Source organism: Anser cygnoides, chromosome 3 (assembly GCF_040182565.1).
Source record: "Anser cygnoides isolate HZ-2024a breed goose chromosome 3, Taihu_goose_T2T_genome, whole genome shotgun sequence".
NCBI classification, from domain to species: domain Eukaryota; kingdom Metazoa; phylum Chordata; class Aves; order Anseriformes; family Anatidae; genus Anser; species Anser cygnoides.
The window spans coordinates 41,393,358-41,413,551 of record NC_089875.1 but is presented as its reverse complement, the minus strand read 5'-3'; the positions used below and the strand labels follow the sequence as shown (position 1 = coordinate 41,413,551).

At 34.8% G+C, this 20,194-nt stretch overlaps 1 protein-coding gene across 13 annotated transcripts in view; it reads left to right on the top strand.

Annotated features, from left to right (window-relative positions):
- The window catches only part of RYR2 (ryanodine receptor 2), a 421,309-nt gene that overhangs the window by 277,970 nt on the left and 123,145 nt on the right, over positions 1-20,194 (top strand). For all 13 annotated transcript variants that reach the window (XR_010830264.1, XM_066993993.1, XM_066993989.1 and 10 more), the window contains 14 exons: positions 95-447; positions 881-995; positions 1,772-1,932; positions 2,625-2,784; positions 3,053-3,139; positions 3,834-4,060; positions 5,019-5,820; positions 6,397-6,597; positions 6,721-6,826; positions 9,253-9,396; positions 12,313-12,586; positions 15,733-15,847; positions 16,422-16,554; positions 17,737-17,840. Coding sequence is in view for 12 of the 13 variants with exons in the window: in XM_066993993.1 (XP_066850094.1) it covers positions 95-447; positions 881-995; positions 1,772-1,932; positions 2,625-2,784; positions 3,053-3,139; positions 3,834-4,060; positions 5,019-5,820; positions 6,397-6,597; positions 6,721-6,826; positions 9,253-9,396; positions 12,313-12,586; positions 15,733-15,847; positions 16,422-16,554; positions 17,737-17,840 (2,982 nt within the window). In the remaining variant the exon portion in view is untranslated. The remainder of the gene's footprint in view (positions 1-94; positions 448-880; positions 996-1,771; positions 1,933-2,624; positions 2,785-3,052; positions 3,140-3,833; positions 4,061-5,018; positions 5,821-6,396; positions 6,598-6,720; positions 6,827-9,252; positions 9,397-12,312; positions 12,587-15,732; positions 15,848-16,421; positions 16,555-17,736; positions 17,841-20,194) is intronic.

Below are 20,194 nucleotides of genomic sequence, written 5' to 3'. Positions count from 1 at the left end.
CTAGTCATAGGTGCTTATGCTAGAAATATAACTTGAATGTTTAACAGGGGGCAAAGCATCAGCTTCAACACAACTGCATCTTTATGTTTGATAGGTGATGAGAATTGATGGCACCATAGACAGCTGCCCCTGCCTGAAGGTCACGCAGAAGTCCTTTGGTTCACAGAACAGTAAAACAGACGTCATGTTTTTTCGATTAAGTATGCCTATTGAATGTGCTGAGGTGTTCTCCAGAACAGCTGCAGGAGGGTTACCAGGCACTGGTCTTTTTGGCCCAAAGAATGATTTGGAGGATTATGATGCTGATTCTGATTTTGAGGTTCTAATGAAAACTGCTCATGGTCATCTAGTGCCTGACCGGACAGAAAGAGAAAAAGATGCCACAAAATCAGAGTTGAATAACCATAAAGATTATGTTCAAGAAAAGCCTTCACGTCTTAAACAAAGGTTAGTAGCACATTAGTATTTTATTTTATTTTAATTTTATTTTAATTTAATTTTATTTTATTTTAATTTTATTTTATTTTATTTTATTTATTTAATTTTATTTTAAATGGTTGAAGAAAATGCCAGTCAGGTCTGCAGAGATTTTTCCCTAATTCTGCCCTAAATTTGGATATAATGCAGTAAGAGGGGCAATTAACCTTCATATTCTTAAGTTGCTTCATATGCAAGATGTAGATTAAAACTAAGCCAAAAACTGAAAACACTTTTCCAGCTATTATGAACCTATCATTTGTTTTATTTTGAATGCTTTTGTGATCATTTCATGATATGTACTCTAGGACAAGTATTAGTACAAAACTACTGTGTGTATATATATTAATCTATTGAGCCTTTTGTTTAGATTCTGATTTTGATTTTACTTATTTTGTTACAGATTTATGCTCAGGAGGACAAAGCCAGATTATAGCACAAGCCATTCTGCACGGCTTACCGAGGATGTGCTAGCAGATGATAGGGATGACTATGATTATTTGATGCAAACTTCCACGGTATGGTAACATTGGATTTGTATTTTAGCTGTTTGCCTTTTGTATAACTACAAGAATTTGCTTGTAAGAGTTTCAGAAACTAATTTTCAGGCAAAATTTTTTATTTAAATGTCTTCAGTAGTCCTGCACTACTGAAGTTGAGACTGCTACGTTCCTTTTGGTTTGACTTGACTGTCAATCTAAAACCATTTCCATTTTTGAAACTGTTGTTAACAACACCAAAAGAGGAAAAATAAATAGTTCCAGAATAATGGAATAAAAAGGAAGAAGTGCATTAAGCAAACAGATAAGTGTTCAGGGCCATTTGAACACATCTATCTTAATTTTATTCAGCATCTATTTCTTGGAGTTTCTAGTGAACGTAATACTTTTTTTTTTTGTGCATTTTTCTCTGACAAGAAAAATAAAGCTGCTATTTTAGATATATTTTCCTTTTTCTAAAAGGTATTAGTATACTAGAAACTGACAGTAACCTACAGTATAAATATTGCAGCTGCAGTACAAAAATAGCCTATGGTGCTGTGATGTGGAAGCCTAAAATACAATACTTCATCAGTTTTCCATTTTTTGTTTTATTTTAACTTGAATGTTTTTGTAGACTGTATTTTGATTAGTATTAGTATCCTTTTGTTTCTTTGTTTATGAATTGCACTTGAACAAGCTTATGCTATTTTTAAAGAGACGACATATTCAGATTACAACAAATGTATCATGAATCAAACTGATATATCGGAAAACCAACTAACAGTTATTGATATTATTATTCTTATTTACAGTATTATTATTCAGTGAGAATATTTCCTGGCCAAGAACCTGCTAATGTCTGGGTAGGCTGGATTACCTCTGACTTTCATCAGTATGACACAAGCTTTGACTTGGACAGAGTGCGTACGGTCACAGTGACACTGGGAGATGAAAAAGGGAAGGTTCATGAGAGGTTGGTTACAATTTAGCTGAATTGTTACATATTTTATAATTCACAAAGGCAACTAATAATTTATAAACTGCAAATCCACTCTATTTATTGTAGTTGAGTTGATTAAAAAAAAGTTATAGTAAGAAAGAGGACAGGCAGTGTGGTCCTTTTTTAACTTTATAGTATTCTCTTATTGCTTGTAAAGAAACAGGATTAATGGTATAATCAGATGAATAGACACTGAGAAGTAAAAGAGTAATTCAGCTTTTTAAGGTAGTTTCAGTCATTCAGGTCATGGTCCTGTAACTATTGATTTCTGAACAGGTACAAAGTAGAGTAAAATAGCTTGTATTATTTTTGGAACTTTTTGGTTTTGAGCAGACACGAATTAGTGCAACAGCACCTCTCACCATTTCATCTTTTGATCCATGTCAGAAAGTCAGTTATGCCTAACACAAAGCAGTTTAAAATATTAACGTGAAAAAATCCATTTTTTCTCTCAGAATTTTAGAACAGATTTGAACTTGTTAATATTTTGTCATCTTTTTTTTTTTTTTCCAATTATAAAGTCTAAGTTTCATTGAATTTTGGCAATGATTATGCTACTGTTTTCAGCCACAAGACCCTGTTGATTGCAGTTGTACAATGTTCTTTTAGGCCACTACATAAAGTTTACACACCATCCATAAGTATATTTGTCTTTTGACATTCAGTATAAAGCGCAGCAACTGCTATATGGTGTGCGCAGGAGAGAGCATGAGCCCTGGACAAGGACGTAATAATAATGGTCTGGAAATTGGTTGCTTAATTGATGCTGCCAGTGGCCTACTGACCTTCACAGCTAATGGCAAGGAACTGGGCACGTACTATCAGGTGAGTATTCTTTGATGATGTCTTCCAATGGGAAGGAGGGAAACTGAATCCTTGGATTGTGTTTTATTAGAAAGTTTGTTACAAGATTGGAAGAAAAAGTAATTGCCACTGCTAAAATAGTATTTTCCCTCTCCTATTTCTACTTTCTGGAGTGTTATTCAGAGGCTTGCACTTATTAGCTTTCCATACAGATATTAGTTTTTGTTTTTTTAATGTAATACTGTTTTGTTGTCTTAAGTGATTAAATATTTTTGCTTCTTTTATGTAGGTTGAACCTAGTACGAAGTTATTTCCTGCTGTATTTGCTCAAGCTACAAGCCCCAACGTTTTCCAGTTTGAACTGGGTAGAATAAAGGTAAATAATGGTTGTGTTTTATGCAGGTTTAAGACTATGTTGTATCATATATATATATATTTTATTTTTGCTAATTGTTGCACAAAATATGTTCTTGGTATTGGACCCATTTTCATTATTCCAAGTGGTTGCACTATTACTATTTCTATTATTAATTTATGTATTTAAAATATAGTACATTGGATGAAAATTGCTGTAACTGATTAGCGTTGACAGAGGATATTGCAAGTCCCATTGAAGTTTCTGAATCTCATCCTTCATGATGAAAAGGAATCACAGGTCAGCAAGGCAAATCTCTCTGCAGATTAGGTTAGGGTCTTAAAGAGTTTTGAGATACACTTAACCTATGAACTCAGTAAAACTGAACTGTAATTGACTTCTATGCTTTGGAAATATGGATGACTTACAAATCAAAAGAGGTAAAAGAAGAGACAGGTTCAGGTCTCTGGTCCAAGAAGAACACACATTGCTTTCAAGTTTGTTTCAAATTTTGCTATTTAAAAAAAAAAAAAAGTGGAAAATACTCTCTTGCTGCTAATCTGTCAACTGTTACCAGCTGATTGTACAAACTACTGAAAATTTTCTGTTGTACTGTGCTGTGTGTTGAATATATTTCTTGAGAAATATCATATCGTATATTCCTTTGTTGGTAAAGATGTGGAAACTGATTGTCTCTTCCGTTGGAATTCTCCAGAATGTAATGCCATTGTCTGCTGGCTTATTCAAAAGTGAACACAAAAACCCAGTGTCTCAATGTCCTCCACGTCTCCATGTCCAGTTTCTGACTCATGTGCTTTGGAGCAGAGTGCCAAACCACTTCTTGAAGGTTGATGTCTCTCGAATCAGTGAACGTCAAGGCTGGATGATACAGTGCCTGAATCCTTTGCAGTTCATGGCCCTTCACATTCCTGAAGAAAACAGGTTAATGTTGTTTTTGTGTAAAAGTATATCAGAGATAAATTGGGATTATATAATAGAAGTTTTTTGTAAGAGAAGCCCAAGTCCTTCTCTGTTCTATTTTATCTCTGTATTTATAACACATGTAAATAAAGGCAATATGTTTTGGTTTAGCTAATACGAAATGTAATCTAATTTTGCAGCGTTTTAAAATTTGCATCCTCTTATTTTGTTTACAACCTCTCCTAGTTTCTCTCCAAAGTCTGTAACAGTACATGTAGATTTTGAATTAAAAAAGAAGGAAAGTATGTTTATAAATTATTAAATATAATCTGCAAGGTAGGCAAAGATCTGATTTTCTTTAATATTTTTAAAAATTTGTGACCAATTTAATTATTCCAGTACTTTAATTTTCCTAAATTTAAACAGTTGGAAAATTTTATCTTTGAGATTTCTTTGTTACTTAAATGTCTCAGCATTTTGCCCAATGTTAAACCTGAAATTAAGATCACTTAAAAGCTTGGAAAGAATTCCAAACAAACAAAAAAAACAATCTGCCCAAATTAACCTTCTGCAAATTAACTGGTTAGTCTGTTTCCATTTTGCTACCCCAATTCTAAAAACAATAAATGACAAATATCCCAACTTGTACTAGTTTAAAAACAATCTTTTTCACTTATCCAAATTCTTGTTTGTAGTATGAAGAATTGTTCTGTGTTAAGTAATTTAGTTTGATCTTTCCCCTTTGAATGTAGATGAAGGTGTACTTCAGGAGCAACTTGAATATCTGTCTGATTAAACTGTGTTCTTGGTCCTTGATTCTAAGGTTAACAGTTTCTCACATGACAGTTGAGAAGTGGAAAAAGTCCATCTCTAGAAATGATATTGTGCCAATGTTATCCTTAGGAAGAATTTTGAATTCCTTCTCTTAAGTAAGTTTTTGCACTGATAAGCAATTTACTGTATTGTTTTTTCTCTGCAGAACGATTGATATTTTAGAGCTGACAGAACAAGAAGAACTGCTGAAATTTCACTACCATACCCTCCGATTATATTCAGCTGTTTGTGCTTTAGGGAACAACCGAGTGGCCCATGCTATGTGTAGCCATGTGGATGAATCTCAGCTCCTATATGCTATTGAGAATAAATATATGCCAGGATTATTACGTGCAGGATATTATGACTTACTTATTGACATCCATCTCAATACTTATGCAACTGCCAGGTTAATGATGAATAATGAATTTATTGTCCCAATGACAGATGAGACCAAGAGTATTACTTTGTTTCCTGATGAAAACAAAAAACATGGCCTTCCTGGTATAGGACTTAGCACTTCCTTGAGACCAAGAATGCAGTTCTCCTCACCAAGTTTTGTAAGCATTAGCAGTGAATGCTTTCAGTTCAGTCCTGAATTCCCTCTTGAAATCCTAAAAGCCAAAACAATAGAGATGCTAACTGAAGCTGTTCAGGAGGGCAGCCTCCATGTCAGGGATCCAGTTGGAGGTTCTACAGAATTTCTGTTTGTTCCTCTCATCAAGCTCTTTTACACTCTCCTAATTATGGGCATCTTCCACAATGGGGATCTGAAACACATCTTGCAGTTGATTGAGCCCAGGGTTTTCAAAGAAGCTGTGAGCCAGGAGGATGAAAGTGATTTCTCAGAGAAGGAGCTGAGTTCGGATGAGCTCAAGTCAGAAGAAGGAGAGGAAGAAACCAGAGGGGAGCAGGTGCCAAAGGAAGGACTGCTTCAGATGAAACTTCCTGAACCTGTTAAACTACAGGTAACAATATTGCTGTGTTAGTGGTTGTTCCCATTTATTCACAGATCCTTTTTTCTTCACCTGGTAATTTCCCTGTCAAGGAATACAGAGGTCTGATGGTGGTTTAATAGCGAAGTAATTTCCTTGGAGGAAACAACAAGATTTAGTATCTTTCTGATGACATAAACTTGTTCACAATGATCAAACAACTGTTTCATGAAATAGAATTACTTTCTCAATGAAGTTTCTTCATGTTTGTGGATCCACACAGAAAAGAAATTGCATAGAAGCAATGAATAAATCCATTGTCTCATAACTTTTATTGGAGTTTTATATGTCCAGGGCACATAAATCTCTTGCACATGGCAGATATTCCTGGTGTAGGATGTATTGCAGATCACTTCAGATGCAGTAAATGAAAACTGCAATGAATGAAAACTGTGCTATATGAACAAAAATGAAAATGACTAAACTAAAGATTTCATTCAGTTTGACAGTGACTGTATCTGTAAGGAATCTATCCTTATTTGTATTAATATGCAGAGGAGACTTCTTGGCTAGCCTACTCTTCATACTTTTGTGTTGCTCTTTCCTCAGATGTGTCATCTACTCCAGTACCTGTGTGATTGCCAGGTACGACACCGGATAGAAGCCATTGTAGCATTTTCGGATGATTTTGTGGCCAAGCTTCAAGAGAATCAGCGCTTCCGGTACAATGAGGTGATGCAGGCCTTGAACATGTCTGCTGCCTTGACAGCTAGAAAAACGAAGGAATTTCGATCACCACCTCAGGAGCAGGTAGATACAGCTTACAATGGACCATTTTGTTTTGATTCATGTGTGGCAGAGTTCTTTTGACTTCAAAATTTTTCCTTCAGAAATCAGTGTTGTTTGCCTTTCCTATGTGTTCTCTATTTTAAGATTAACATGCTGCTGAACTTTAAGGATGATAAAACCGATTGTCCTTGTCCTGAAGAAATTCGGGACCAGCTCTTGGATTTCCATGAAGACCTAATGACGCACTGTGGTAAGTCCTGTTACTGAATATTTTTACTTCTTAAATTACATTGGCTTTAGAAGCTGTCTTTCTAAATTTAATAATTTTAATTTAATTTAATTTTTTTAATTTTAATTTAATAAATTTAATAATTTTAGGGAAATAAAAAGCAGCTAAGTAGTCTAGAGATTACACTATGTCAACAGTAAATACTGTCCAATAAAAATATGCAGCTTGCAGTAAAAAATAGGAGTTTTTTTCTTTTTTCCTTATGTCTGTTAAAGAACCCTGCCTGTTTTAGTTCGACATCTGTATTTTGTTCACCTCAGAAAAGAGCATAGCTGCATTTTCTTGATGTCTTCCTCACAGGCTGCTGTTAGGTACCCCAGAAAGCTTCTGTTCTGCAGGCTAATGAGCCCAATTCCTTATTCTCCTTAGAGAACAATTGTTCCAGCCACTAGTCATCTTCATGGGCCTTTGTTGGATGCCCTGCAGTTTTTCAAGTGTTTCTAGTATTGGGTAGCCCAAACCTACATGTACCATTCTGGATGTTGTCTCATGAATGCTGAGTACTGGTGAATAATCACTTCCCTTTGTGACTGTGTTTCTGCGAATATAGGATACTTTTAGCTCTCCTTGCTGCTAGAGTGCACTGCTGACTGGTGTTAAGCTTTTTGTCCAACATAACGCTCAAAGTTCTTTTGCAAATCTTTTTAACAACTTCATGCCCAGATGTTACTGTCACGCTTAGTATTTTTCCTTGCTGAACCTCATGAGTTTCCTGCCAGCTTATTCCTGTAAGCTGCTGAACTTCTTGCCCTGGAATGTGTTTTCTGCTCCATCCCAATTTGGTATAATTCACAAACTTTATAAAGGTGCATTATGATGCTTCAAATTAAGTATCTTTATTTTAAATGAAAAAAAGGGGAAAAAAATGGAAAATTCAAAGAAAACTGTCAGTTGACAAAAAACTTAGATGAATTAAAGAATTTAGGAATAACTTTTGAAAGGAGAGGAGGCTTCATCTATCTCTTTTTTCCATATTTGTTTAGTCTTTAAGCATCATTCTACTCTTTTTGAATTACTTGGTCTAGTTTTGTCACTATGTTTCTTTTCTTTTTGTTATGAAGAATTAGTAATTTGCATAGTCTACAAGTAGAAAAATAATTTTATATAGTAATTTGCATAATCTACAAGTAGAAAAATAATATTCAGAAGATACATTACAGTTGAGTAGAATTAATTGCTCTGTGTATTGAAAACATGGCCAAACTCAAAAGTTGCTTTGCAGAAAAGGACCTGGGGGTCCTGGTGGACAACAAGGTAAACATATGTAGCAGTGAAGGCCCCTTGCAGCAAAGAGAGCCAACAGGTGGGCTCCCCTGTATAAGAGATTCACAGGCACACTGGAGCAGGTCCAGTGAGGGGCCACAAAGATGGTTATATTTTTGGACTATCTTTCACATAATGAGAAGCAGAGAGAGCTGGGGTTGATTAATGTAAGGAAAAGGCTCGTGGAGGAGATTGTATCAATGCATGTAATACCTATAGGGCAGGCGAAATAAAGAAGACTGAGACAGACTTTTCGCAGTTGTATCCAGTAACAGCAGAAGAGATAGCGGACACAAAATGAAATAAGAAAATTCTATTTAAACCTAATATTATTTTTTTACCTTTATTTTTTACTGTAAGTGTAATGTGAACTCAAGAACCTCCATCCTAGGAGATATTCAAAATCTGAATGAATGTGGTCCTGAGCAACCTGCTCTAATTGAACCTACTTTGAGCAGGGAGGCTAGAGTAGAGCCTTCAGATACTGTCTCAGCAAGACCATGGTTCTGTAAAGTCTCACACATTTTCTTTGAAATTTTAGAACTTGCTATAAAGTATATCACATGAAACAGTCACTGTATTATGAAGGTGGCTGATTTCTTCTGACGGTCATTACAAATTATATTTATTGTAATTTTAGTTCTTTCACTTCTATGTTATGTTTTACCTAAAAGTCTTATATGCTTTGCTATTATCGGTTGAGCTCTACTGTGTCAGTAGGCATTATATATATAGTTCTGGGCTTCACATGTCTGAAACATGTGAAGTCATGAAGTAATCAGCGTTAGCATGGAAACATCCATACTGAGAGATCTGAGCACAGGAATGTATTTACCTACGTATTTTATGTATCATACTACACAATTTATACAGTAAGTTAATAAGATTACACGATCCTTTGTCTGCAGTTTCCTGCCTTGCACGTATACCTAATCTGCAATTGTCCCAGATTTCTGGTTAAGCATACTACATACCAAGTTTTTTTTTTTTTTAATGTAGAATAAAAAAGATAGAATAGAGCAGAACAATATAGTTCAGTTTGTTTGTACATACAAGATAAAAAATAAGGCTGCAACTTGTTTAATTTTAGTCTTTTACTATTTAGTATATATTTTTGATTTCAGGAATTGAACTAGATGAAGATGGAACCTTGGATGGAAGCAGTGATTTAACCATTAGGGGTCGCCTCCTATACCTTATGGAAAAAGTTACATATCTGAAGAAGAAGCAAGCTGAGAAGCCAGTTGATGATGATGCTAAGACATCCTGTAAGCAATATTAAATCACAGTTTATTGTATCCTAATTCCAAATAGCAAAAAAAAGCAGAGGAGGAAGTTGTTCATATATTTTAACATCTGTGCATTTTAAAGTTTATAGCTCTGATTTGAAACAAGCTCAGCTGGAATGACATTTTACGACAGGAAGATTTTTTGATAGACAGATTTGCTTCTCCAATGGATGTAGTGAAAAACTGCTACTGTCTTTTTCACAATTGATCCTTTTTCTAGTCATATTTTTTACAGAATGTTTCTTGCTTTTTGTGGTGTTATTGCAGACAATAATTGTAGCAAGGTCCTGATTGTGAGAATTTGCTCATAAAACCAGCTGCAGCAGCTTCAAATCAGTATTTGCATAAAAGTTGACAGCTGAAAGAAGACTGCACAATTGGATCCTAATTTGCAAGGAGAAAGACTTCCCACTCAACCTGAAATCCAAGAGTGTGATTGTCACTCTGTCATTTTTCTGAAACTTCCTTCCTTTCCATCTTGATAAGAATCATTACTGGTGCCATCCAAGTTCTGTACTTGGGACCAACAGATTATGGAATTTTACCTTTTTTACTTGTCAATTCTGTTTTATTTATTTATTTATTTTACCTTTATTATGGTGGCACTTTCATATGCCTTAATTTCTGGTGCTGCTATGCTACTAGCTGGAATTAATTTTTGGTTAAATATTTGACTACCCTACTAGCAGGAACTAATTTTGGGACATATAGTTTAGATGTTCTGACTTTGGAAGAAACTTGGTTTCCTTCAATGACTACGCAGAATTCCTAGGGAGGCTGAATTTTTAACTTGGTTGCATAATGTAAGTGCTTAACATTATGGGATGAGAAGATTTTCGTCATGGCACTTATAATGAGAAGACTAGTTAGATGCCAGCTATTAGTGTTTGTTTAGTGTTAAGAAGTAATATTTTTGTCCTAAAAATGTGCTTTCTAGCGATGCAGATTTTAACTATTTCATTATCACAGAGATGATTAGAGGCTAGGTTTATACAGGATCTTGTGGTGAATCTTAGTTTCCTTTTTTTTTTTTTCTTGTAGTAAGCTTAGAGCTCTACAAAACCAATTTGTCTCTCTTCTGTCTTAGTAGAAAGACAATATTATATGGAAATAGTTCTGTACAACTCATCAGAGGAAATAAGTGCCCACACAAGTCATTAAGGTGATGACTAGACTGTTTGGGTTCTACATTGCAAATAAGATACAGCCAGATCCATGGGCAAATGGGATATAGTATTGGATTTATCAAAACAGGAGAAAACAGCCTGTTTATGTGATTCTTCACAAAGAACAAAGGAAACTTTAATACCATGTCCCTTTTTGTTATTATTTTTTTCAGTTCTAGTACCTTCTGAAGTATCAGCCAAAACAAATTTCACCCTTTTACTTACTTTTTAAGTGCTTCTGTTCTAAAAAATGCTATGTGGTATGACAGTGGAAATATGTATAGTGCAGTGTTTGGACAACAATGATGAAATACAGTGCTCCATTTTATGTTTTCCCCTTACTCTGTATTACTACATCATAGAAAAAAGTCTCTTCTTTGTTAAATATTGTCTTTTCTTTAAACCCTGTCCCTTCTTGGTCAGTATCTTTCTTTGAGTACTTTCACTTTTCTGTGGTTTGAGTTTAGACTGAAATTACATCTACTTTATTCCAAAGTTGTGTTACACTCAACACATAAATTTCTAATTTGAAAATATTTTCGATGTTTGCCCTGCATAAACCGTCTTAACACCAGAGTATTTATCAGGAGGTTTGTTGAACTTTAGCAGGGATTATCAAACTTCCTTTGTTATCTGCTTGACATGGATATAAATTGATTAGCTAGGTGAATACAAAAGGCAGGATTTTCTAATGTATAACTACCAGGATATCTTGAGAGGGTCCCAGATTGATATGGCAAGGTCTTGCAGACCTCAGTTGAAGTTCCCTCAGGCAGGAAAAAGAACAGCATTCACTTGTCCTCATCAAATACTTTGCCTACACTGTTAGATCTTGAGTACTTTTTCTAAAGCATGGTCTCAAATCTTAACTGTCGATATACGTTTTTTGTGTTTTAACATACATAAATTTCCCAAATCCTTGCAATTGTTGCCAGTCAGAACATCATATATAGGTTTCTTGCTTCATTACAGATTTAGTTCAAATTATGCAAACACTGATTTCACATTTATTTGATTGGAGTCTTCTCATTTATTTCTTTTGAAGGTCTTTTTTGTTTGGTAATGGAATAAATTGAATTATTCCATTTTGTACATTACAAACTTTCGACTGGATGCACAGCTTAGAGCCATAAATAAGTAATACAGCATTTACATATGCTACAGCGCATTTTTCCTCACTTCATAATATGTAAGAAAAACCCTGAGAGCTGAATTCCTGCAAAAATCTTAAAAATAATATGTAGAAATAAATCTGTCTAGTTTGTGAGCATCTTCTATGTCTTCATATTTTTTATTACATTGTTATTGTTTTTATTATAATATAAATGTTATTTTTATAAATAATAATATAATATATAATATAAATTATATATAATTTATAATAATATAATATAAATATTATTTTATTAGATTTATTTCCTGTATTTTAACTTCAAATTTAAATTAATTAATTAAATTAATAAATTAATTAATAGTTAAAATTAATAAATTAAATTAATTAAATTAAAATTTAATTTTAATTTTAAATGTAGGCTTTTGTTTTTGAGATGTTTCTGCTTTTACTGTCTGATTATACTTTGCTTTGATAGTCTGCTAAAGAAACACTAAGGAAAAAGTGCTTGAGAATTGATTTCATTACAATGCATGGTGCATAATGCATTCTGAGGAACTACTGGCAGAGATATGAGTAATTAATGGTAATTTTGTGATTTATGTATTTTCTTCACAGCTACTCTTCAACAGTTGATTTCAGACACAATGGTGCGCTGGGCCCAGGAATCAGTAATAGAAGACCCAGAGTTAGTCAGGGCCATGTTTGTACTGCTTCATCGCCAGTATGATGGTATTGGTGGCTTGGTTCGAGCCCTGCCAAAGACCTATACTATAAATAGTGTGTCTGTGGAAGACACAATCAATCTTCTGGCATCCCTCGGCCAAATACGTTCCTTGCTCAGTGTCAGGATGGGAAAAGAGGAAGAGAAACTTATGATTCGTGGATTAGGGTAAATAACATCTCTTAATGTGCAGATATTTGTTGTTATTTGTTGTATGGTTATCATCAAAATTATGCATGAAGTTTGAATGTGAATAGTCTATATGGGTGTAAATGCAGACATTGGTATTAGTTATGTAGTATCTTCAGTTGTAAACATTGTATGCATTTGTAGCATTATATGAATCAGTTTTGGAGAGTTCCAAATGACATCTGTAAACTTTTCTTGTGAGAAAAGTTGAAAACATAGAATATCCCAAGTTGGGAGGGACCCACAAGAATCAAGTCTGACTCCTGGTTCCACACAGAACCACCCCAAAATCAAACCAGATGTCTGAGAGTGTTGTCTAAACACTTGAAATCCAGCAAGCTCGAGGCTGTGACCACTTCCCTTGAGAACCTGTTCCAGTGCCCAACCACTCTCTCAGTGAAGAACCTCTTCCTAGTATCCAACCCCAACCTCCCCTAACACAGCTTCATGCCATTACCTTGCGTCCATATGTAATGTTAAAAGATACTACAAAAATATATTTTGTTGCCATGTTTTAAATACTATTGCCATAAAGATTTCTGTCAACACTGCTGTCCATTTTTATATGAGTATAGGAACTGGCAGCTGTTGACACATACAAAACCCCTCTAGCTGTCAGAAAATGGAGTTTTATAAACATGTGTCTGCACAAATGCCATCTTTCTATTGCACTGCATGTAACAAGTACTGGTTGAACTAGTTCATCCAGTCTTATTTTTCTCAATTATATGACTAGAATATAGCCTAATAGAAGGTGCAGTTGGAGAAAATGGTGTAAAGAAATCATGATCAGCTCTAAAAGCAAAGAGCATTTATTTTTTTTCAAAGAAATGTTATCGTCTGAGAGATATCTGGTGAGATTAAACACCAGCTATGATGTTTTAGAAATCCCCAGTCAACAATAGTGATGACAAGAGCTAGCATTACATGAGGAATGCCAGGAATGCAGGAAGAGAAGCTTTTGTTGTGCAAAATATATTTTCCTTTTTTTTTTTTCCCCACTTACTGAAAATCTAAAATATCCAAATAATGTGTATAAATAGTTTTGCAATACCATTATGAACTACTTCATAGCTTGCCAGCAGGTTCAATAAATTTTTCATGGCTGTTATAATATTCAGTGTACTCACGCTAATGCTTTAGTGAAGGGGAAAGTCACCCATCAACATACAGAAAACAATGGTATTTCTATATTCACCTTCGTATTTTAAATCTGAGTTATGTTTCATTTAAGCTAAGACTAAAATGAGTGAGTAATTACTAAATTCTGGCATTGTTCTGCCTGGGGCAGGGGGTGGGGAACCAAGCTTAGAATGTTTTTTATTTCATGTTCTGCTTTCTTTTTGTTAGCATTTTTTTTTCCTCACAATTTTATGCTACAAGTTAAAAGGTAAGACTTTGTGAGTCAGGCTGATTTAATGGTAACAGTCTGGTGATATGTGAAAATCTGGTTTAAGGAAAAAAGAGGTATTTTCTGTTAAGCAAGTGTTCTTGCTGCCTGTTCTTAATACCCTTCTTGATAGCTTCTGTCATAGTCTTGTTTATCTTGTAGGTTCCCCAGCTGTGCCATTTATGTCTTTTATAGACTAACCTGGGCTCCAGTACCTATTTAGAAATGCCAGATTTTTTACTGTGGGTGGAAAGCATTCCTTTCTTACAGCTGAGAAATGGAAGATTCACTTGTTCCTGCTTAAAAACTCAGTTTCCTCAGAAATGCTGTTAAGAGTTTTTCTAGAAGTGACATTCTGGAAGACATTTCATAATGCAGTCAGCAGTTACACAGAACACTGAAAGTGGATGTATTTTCCAAAATAGTGTAGTATTGCTGGCCAGCCGCTGAGGTTGATATTTTGACTTTCTGTACTTTGTTATTCCTGTGAAAGAAAGCTGCTGGAGGCAAATAAGAATTTAGGATGACTTGATAGAATGTCACCACTGAGGTCATTTTCTATAGCAGCAGCGTGTGGTGATTGCAGGAAAGATATGTGTCATGGGTAGCTTTTGGAGGCAGGGCACATCCTTTATCATCTTTGGTAGTTGGAGGCTTTGGGGAAAAAAATGATCAGTTAATCTTTCTGAGTTACTGGGGATCAGACACTGATAGTGCCAGCTACATCAGATGTACTGTATACGTTCTGTTGTACTACTGATTGTTGTAGATTTGTAGCTTATAGAATGATGAATCGGTCCTCTTCATGTCTTTTGTAAAGCTGAAATTTCCCTAATTGCAGAAGGTTTACGTCATAAGAAACATACAGTGAAATTTGAACAGTTGACAACAGTATTTCCTGTTTGTCCTGGACTTGCTAGTCCTTTTCTCCCATGACTTGATTGTTTTCACATTTTTTTGTGGGTTGCATGCGATTTCATGACTAACTACAGTTGTTAGAAATGTAATTACTTTTTAAAATACACATTTTTATTGGACATATCACATCTGTATAAAATAGTGACATTTTAATCCTCAGGAGTGATTTTCAAATATGCAAATGTAATCTGCTGAAATATGTAGAAGAAAGTGTCCTTGTGAGCCATAACTCATGAACTAAAGTTAACATTTATGTAGCTAAAGTTCCTGATGACAGTAGCTGGATCTACGTACTCACCTCTACAATCATTTTTTCTTGGTCTTGACAGCAGATGTCAAATATCTCAAGGCTGAAAATATTTGGAAAAGAATGCTTTCTCAGAAAATATTGATCAGTTGAATTGAAATTTAACCTAATATAGCAGTTTTGATTGTGCTTTTGTCAGAAAATATTTTTAGATTTGGAATAAAGATACAAGATCATCATACTCTGCTTCGTTATTGTCTTGTTAGGGCAATAACTTTAATATGGGAAAAGAAAGGTCAGGGTCTTCTGTGATGTCCATGAAAAAAATAAATAGCTGTAATGGGTGGGGAAGGGGAGGGGCAGAGAGGTTAAGCAGGGGGATATCAAGAGAGACTCAGCGTAGAGAAGGTCCCAATGTAATTCTTCACATCTTATGATGATTAGTCCCTTCAGATGGTGAAGAATTACACAGCAAATCAGCTTTGCAAATAATATAACGGGTAAACTGGTCATAAAATTGTAATCAATTTTATTTACTTATTTATTTATTTATTTATTGCTTTTATTTAGAGACATCATGAATAACAAAGTATTTTACCAACATCCAAATCTCATGAGAGCTTTAGGCATGCATGAGACTGTCATGGAAGTGATGGTAAACGTGCTTGGTGGAGGAGAATCCAAGGTAAAGCAATTTACTGTAAGAAGACAGAAAAAATAAAATATAGCTGTTCAAAGCTTTATCCTGTAAGGTGCTGAGCAGTCATTGGAGGTACAGAGACCACAACCATTTACTAATTTACTAATTTGATCAATTTTTTAGAAGAATCCATTTTTCCATTCCAGAAGAAGATAGAATTAGCATTATAATTTCAGATGCTTTTAAGAAAAAAAAAATACAAATAACAGTTCATATGCTTATTGGGTTTTAAAGGGATTTTTAGGATTTTTTAGAAACAAAAATGGATGCAGTATCACACTGCAAATCTGAATATTCACATTCATTCATGTTTGAATCTAGAATTTATGGGTGAACCCAGCTCTTGTTTTCAAACTTATAAGTTAATATGTGGAACTTAAGGAGCTATTTACTTGCTGAGAAAGCCCTGTTGAATTCAGAGTGAAACCTAACAGATGCTGAGATGCAATGAATATGATGTGTAAATATTAGTACGTTAAACAGCTGTTACAGAAACTATCTTTTGCACGTGTTAAGTCTGTTAAACTTGAGCTTTAGTCTGTTTTTATTTGCTTTTTAGGAAATCACTTTCCCAAAAATGGTAGCAAATTGCTGTCGTTTCCTATGTTATTTTTGCCGCATCAGCAGGCAGAATCAAAAAGCTATGTTTGATCATCTTAGCTATTTGTTGGAAAATAGTAGTGTTGGCCTTGGTAAGTAATGTATGTGGCTTCTGAGACTCTAAACAAAAAACAGTCTTAAATTTTTCTGCATTTTTTTCTCTCTTTCTATTCCCCCTAACCCCTCCCCAATTGTTTTTTCTGCATCCCTCCGTGCTCGTCTTGAAGTTTCTGCTTTACCCAGTAAAAAAAAATCATTAACTCTATTGCTAACTTCAGACAAAATCATAACAGTAGCATTAAATTGAAGTAATTTAGTATACACTTTGTGGTGTATGCCTGGACATTAAGGGAGAATTTTTGTGTAGTTTAACTATTTGCGAAACAGAATAAAATCGTGATTTTGATACAGAGGGTTATAGATCAGTGTTAGCAGCCTTTCATTATGGCTTGTTTCTCACTGCTGAGGCTTGCTCCACTGTTTTCTTCTGTAGACCGTTCAGTATACAGAGCTTATTTACTAGAATATACACGCCCAGATGCCCAGAGATGAACCTTAAAATTTTCATAAAATATTAGGTAGTCTCGTGTGTTACAGCGGAGATATATATATATATATATTTTTTAATTTAGTAGTTTTAATTCAGAATGTATATTTTATATAATCATCATAGTGCTTTTTTATTATTATTATCAAAATGTCCTTATTAATGTACAGATATGGGGCAGGAGCATAAATCAAAAATCATTTTGGAGAGAAACTGCCCAAGTAAAATGCATTTGGAGTGTTAGTATGAAAATCTTTGCTTTTTCAGATGCTATATTGACTGCCATTTTAAAAGAAATAAATAACTTATGATCTCATCTTTTAAATATGAAAGATATTTCCTATTTCAGTACATTTGATAAAATGCCATTCTTCTGGACATTAAAAAAATTCCCTTTTCTCAAAGCAAATTTGTCTCAGTGAAGAATATTGTAAAGAATGAGATCTTAAAACAAGGTATGTGATGAGAATAGGAATGTGTTAGACAGGTTGTTTCTAGCCTGAACTTCTAAAAGGTGTTTTGATTTCCTATTAAAGACAAGTTTCATAGAGTTCGTGATAATTATAAACTGAGTGGTAAAATATTTTTTATTAAATCATTAATTTAGTAAAACTAATAATTTTAAACAAATTTAAATAATTTAAAAAAAATATTTTTATTATTGTACTTGCTATAAAATTGTTAGTTTTTATTAAGTTATTGTTGAAACTAAATTTTATTTTAACAGCTTCTCCTTCTATGAGAGGATCAACTCCTTTAGATGTTGCAGCAGCATCTGTGATGGATAACAATGAACTTGCGCTAGCTTTAAGGGAGCCTGATTTGGAGAAGGTTTGTAGCTGTTTTATCAAGCATTTTTTTAATAGACCATCTAGAAAGGGGGCAGATTTGTCTTGCTCAGGCTAACAAGAAGTTGAATGGAGTAATCAAGATCCAAGATGAGAATTGCATGGGAATTTTAAACCCCAAAGTTTAGACTATCAGAATCTGATCTTTCTGCTGGTGGTCTGGATAATTGAACTGTAAGTTTATTGTTATTACATATGTACATGAAACCAACAGGAATTGGTTCAAGGGCAGCTCTTTGGAAATAGCGGAGTCTACCCCCCAGCAAAACTTTTGCTAAAACCTTTCTTTGTTTTTCGATCTTGATGGTGACGTACATTGATAGCCTAATGGAAAAGGAATTACTAGAAACCTTGTAACAAGTTGTTATGATATATAACAAATTTTCAGGATATATGTCTGTAGGTATGCTTTTTTTCCTGATACTTAACTTGCTTCAGAATGATTGTGCATTCATGCTAGTGTGGAGCAGTCATCAGTGGCAATTTACTAGCTATTCCCAAACTTGCAGAGATGTAGCAAGTTGGGCTGACCACAAAAAGAAGAGCATGGGAAAGAGTTGTGAAATTCTTTTGAAAGATAATGACTTCTTTTTTTATAATTTTCAGTGTATGGCATCTAGTCTCACATAGTAGTACTGTGTTTTTGCATGATCTTGGGAAGAATACGAAGACATCAGAAGTACATGTAGGAATGGAGGAAAGCCAAAGGTCAGCTAGAGTGGAAAATAACAATGAAGGCAGAGGACAAGAATAACTGTTTCTCTTAAGTACATCAGTAGCAAAATCAAGGTTAAGGAGGACATGGGTCTGTTGTTCAGGAGGGCAGGGACCTAATAGATAACAACAGGTAAGAGGATGAAGTACTTAATGTTTGGTTTTTCTTTTTTTACCCCTTACTTTTTACTGGTCAAGTTTGTCCTCAGGCCTCCAAGGTCCCTGTGTGTACTAGGAAAGTCTCAGTGGAAGTGAAACAGTACTTCCAGTAGAGGAAGACTGCATGAGGGAGCACTTGTATATGTGCAAGTGGATTCAGAATGCATCCAACAGTACTGAAGGAGCTGTCCAACATCACTGCAGATTCACTCTGACATTTTTGAAAGGTCATTGCAATCAAGCTAAGCAAGAATGGGGATCCAGGGAAACAGAAACTGGTCAGTCTCACCTCAGTCCCTGGGAAGATTATGGAACAAATTGTCTTAGAAATAGTTAGAAGTGTTAGAAATAATTTCTAATTACATGAAAGACAAGAAGGTGATTGGGAGCAGCCAGCATGGGTTTTCTGAGGGCCGATTAGGCCTAACCAGCCTTACTGTTTTCAGTAATGAAGTGACTGCCACTGTGGAAAGTGGAGGGCACTGGGTATTGTATACATCGGTTTAGAGAGGTATTTGACAAAGTATCTGATAGTCTCCTTATTGCCAAACTGGCTGGATAAGTGGATGATAAGGTGGATGGAAAACTGGTCTCAGAAGGTTGTTTTCAAACATGTGAAGTCCAGCTGGTGGCCAGTTACTACTGGTGTCCCTCAGGGATAAATACTGGGCACAGTACTCCATGAATTAAGGGGGAAGATCAACTACTGACTAGATTCTTACTAATACATATATCACAGAATCACATAATGGCAGAGGTTGGAAGGGACCTCTTATAGCAGGTTGCCCAGGACCAAGTCCAGGCAGTTTTTTAAGTTTCTGGAGGGAATCTCCACAAACAATAAATAAATAAATAAATATATATAATATATATGTAAGTATATAGCATAGTTACACTGCTGTATTTTTAATATGCAACTATATAGATAATCAAATTATTATTAAAAAATACATTAAAATACATTAATCACATCACCTTCACAAAGTTTACACACATCAACAAAAAGAGTTCTCCACACCAAAATCATGTCACAACGCAAACAAAGGTGGACAATTTACAAACGCTTCACCTCTCATCCCTTCGCCACATTACATCAACACAAATTCTCCACAATTATTGCGTTCTCATGCAATGCCATTGGGTACTGTTTAATGTCTTCCTTTATGACTTGGATGATGGGATGGAGTGTGTTGTCAATAAATTGTGAGGAGCTGTCAATGTGCTGGAGGGCACATCTGCTGTTCAGAGGAACCTGAAAAAGCTGGAGAAACAGGAGTAGAATCATACTCTAGCCTCACAAAATTCAGCAAGAGCAAATGCTAGATCTTGCAACTGGGATAAAATAATCTCTTGTACCAGCACAGGTGATTTTGATTTGCCTAAAATTTGATTTGGTTATGTCAGGGATAATAGAACGTGGAAACCAAATCCAAGACAATATATGTGGAGGCTTCCCTTTGAAAC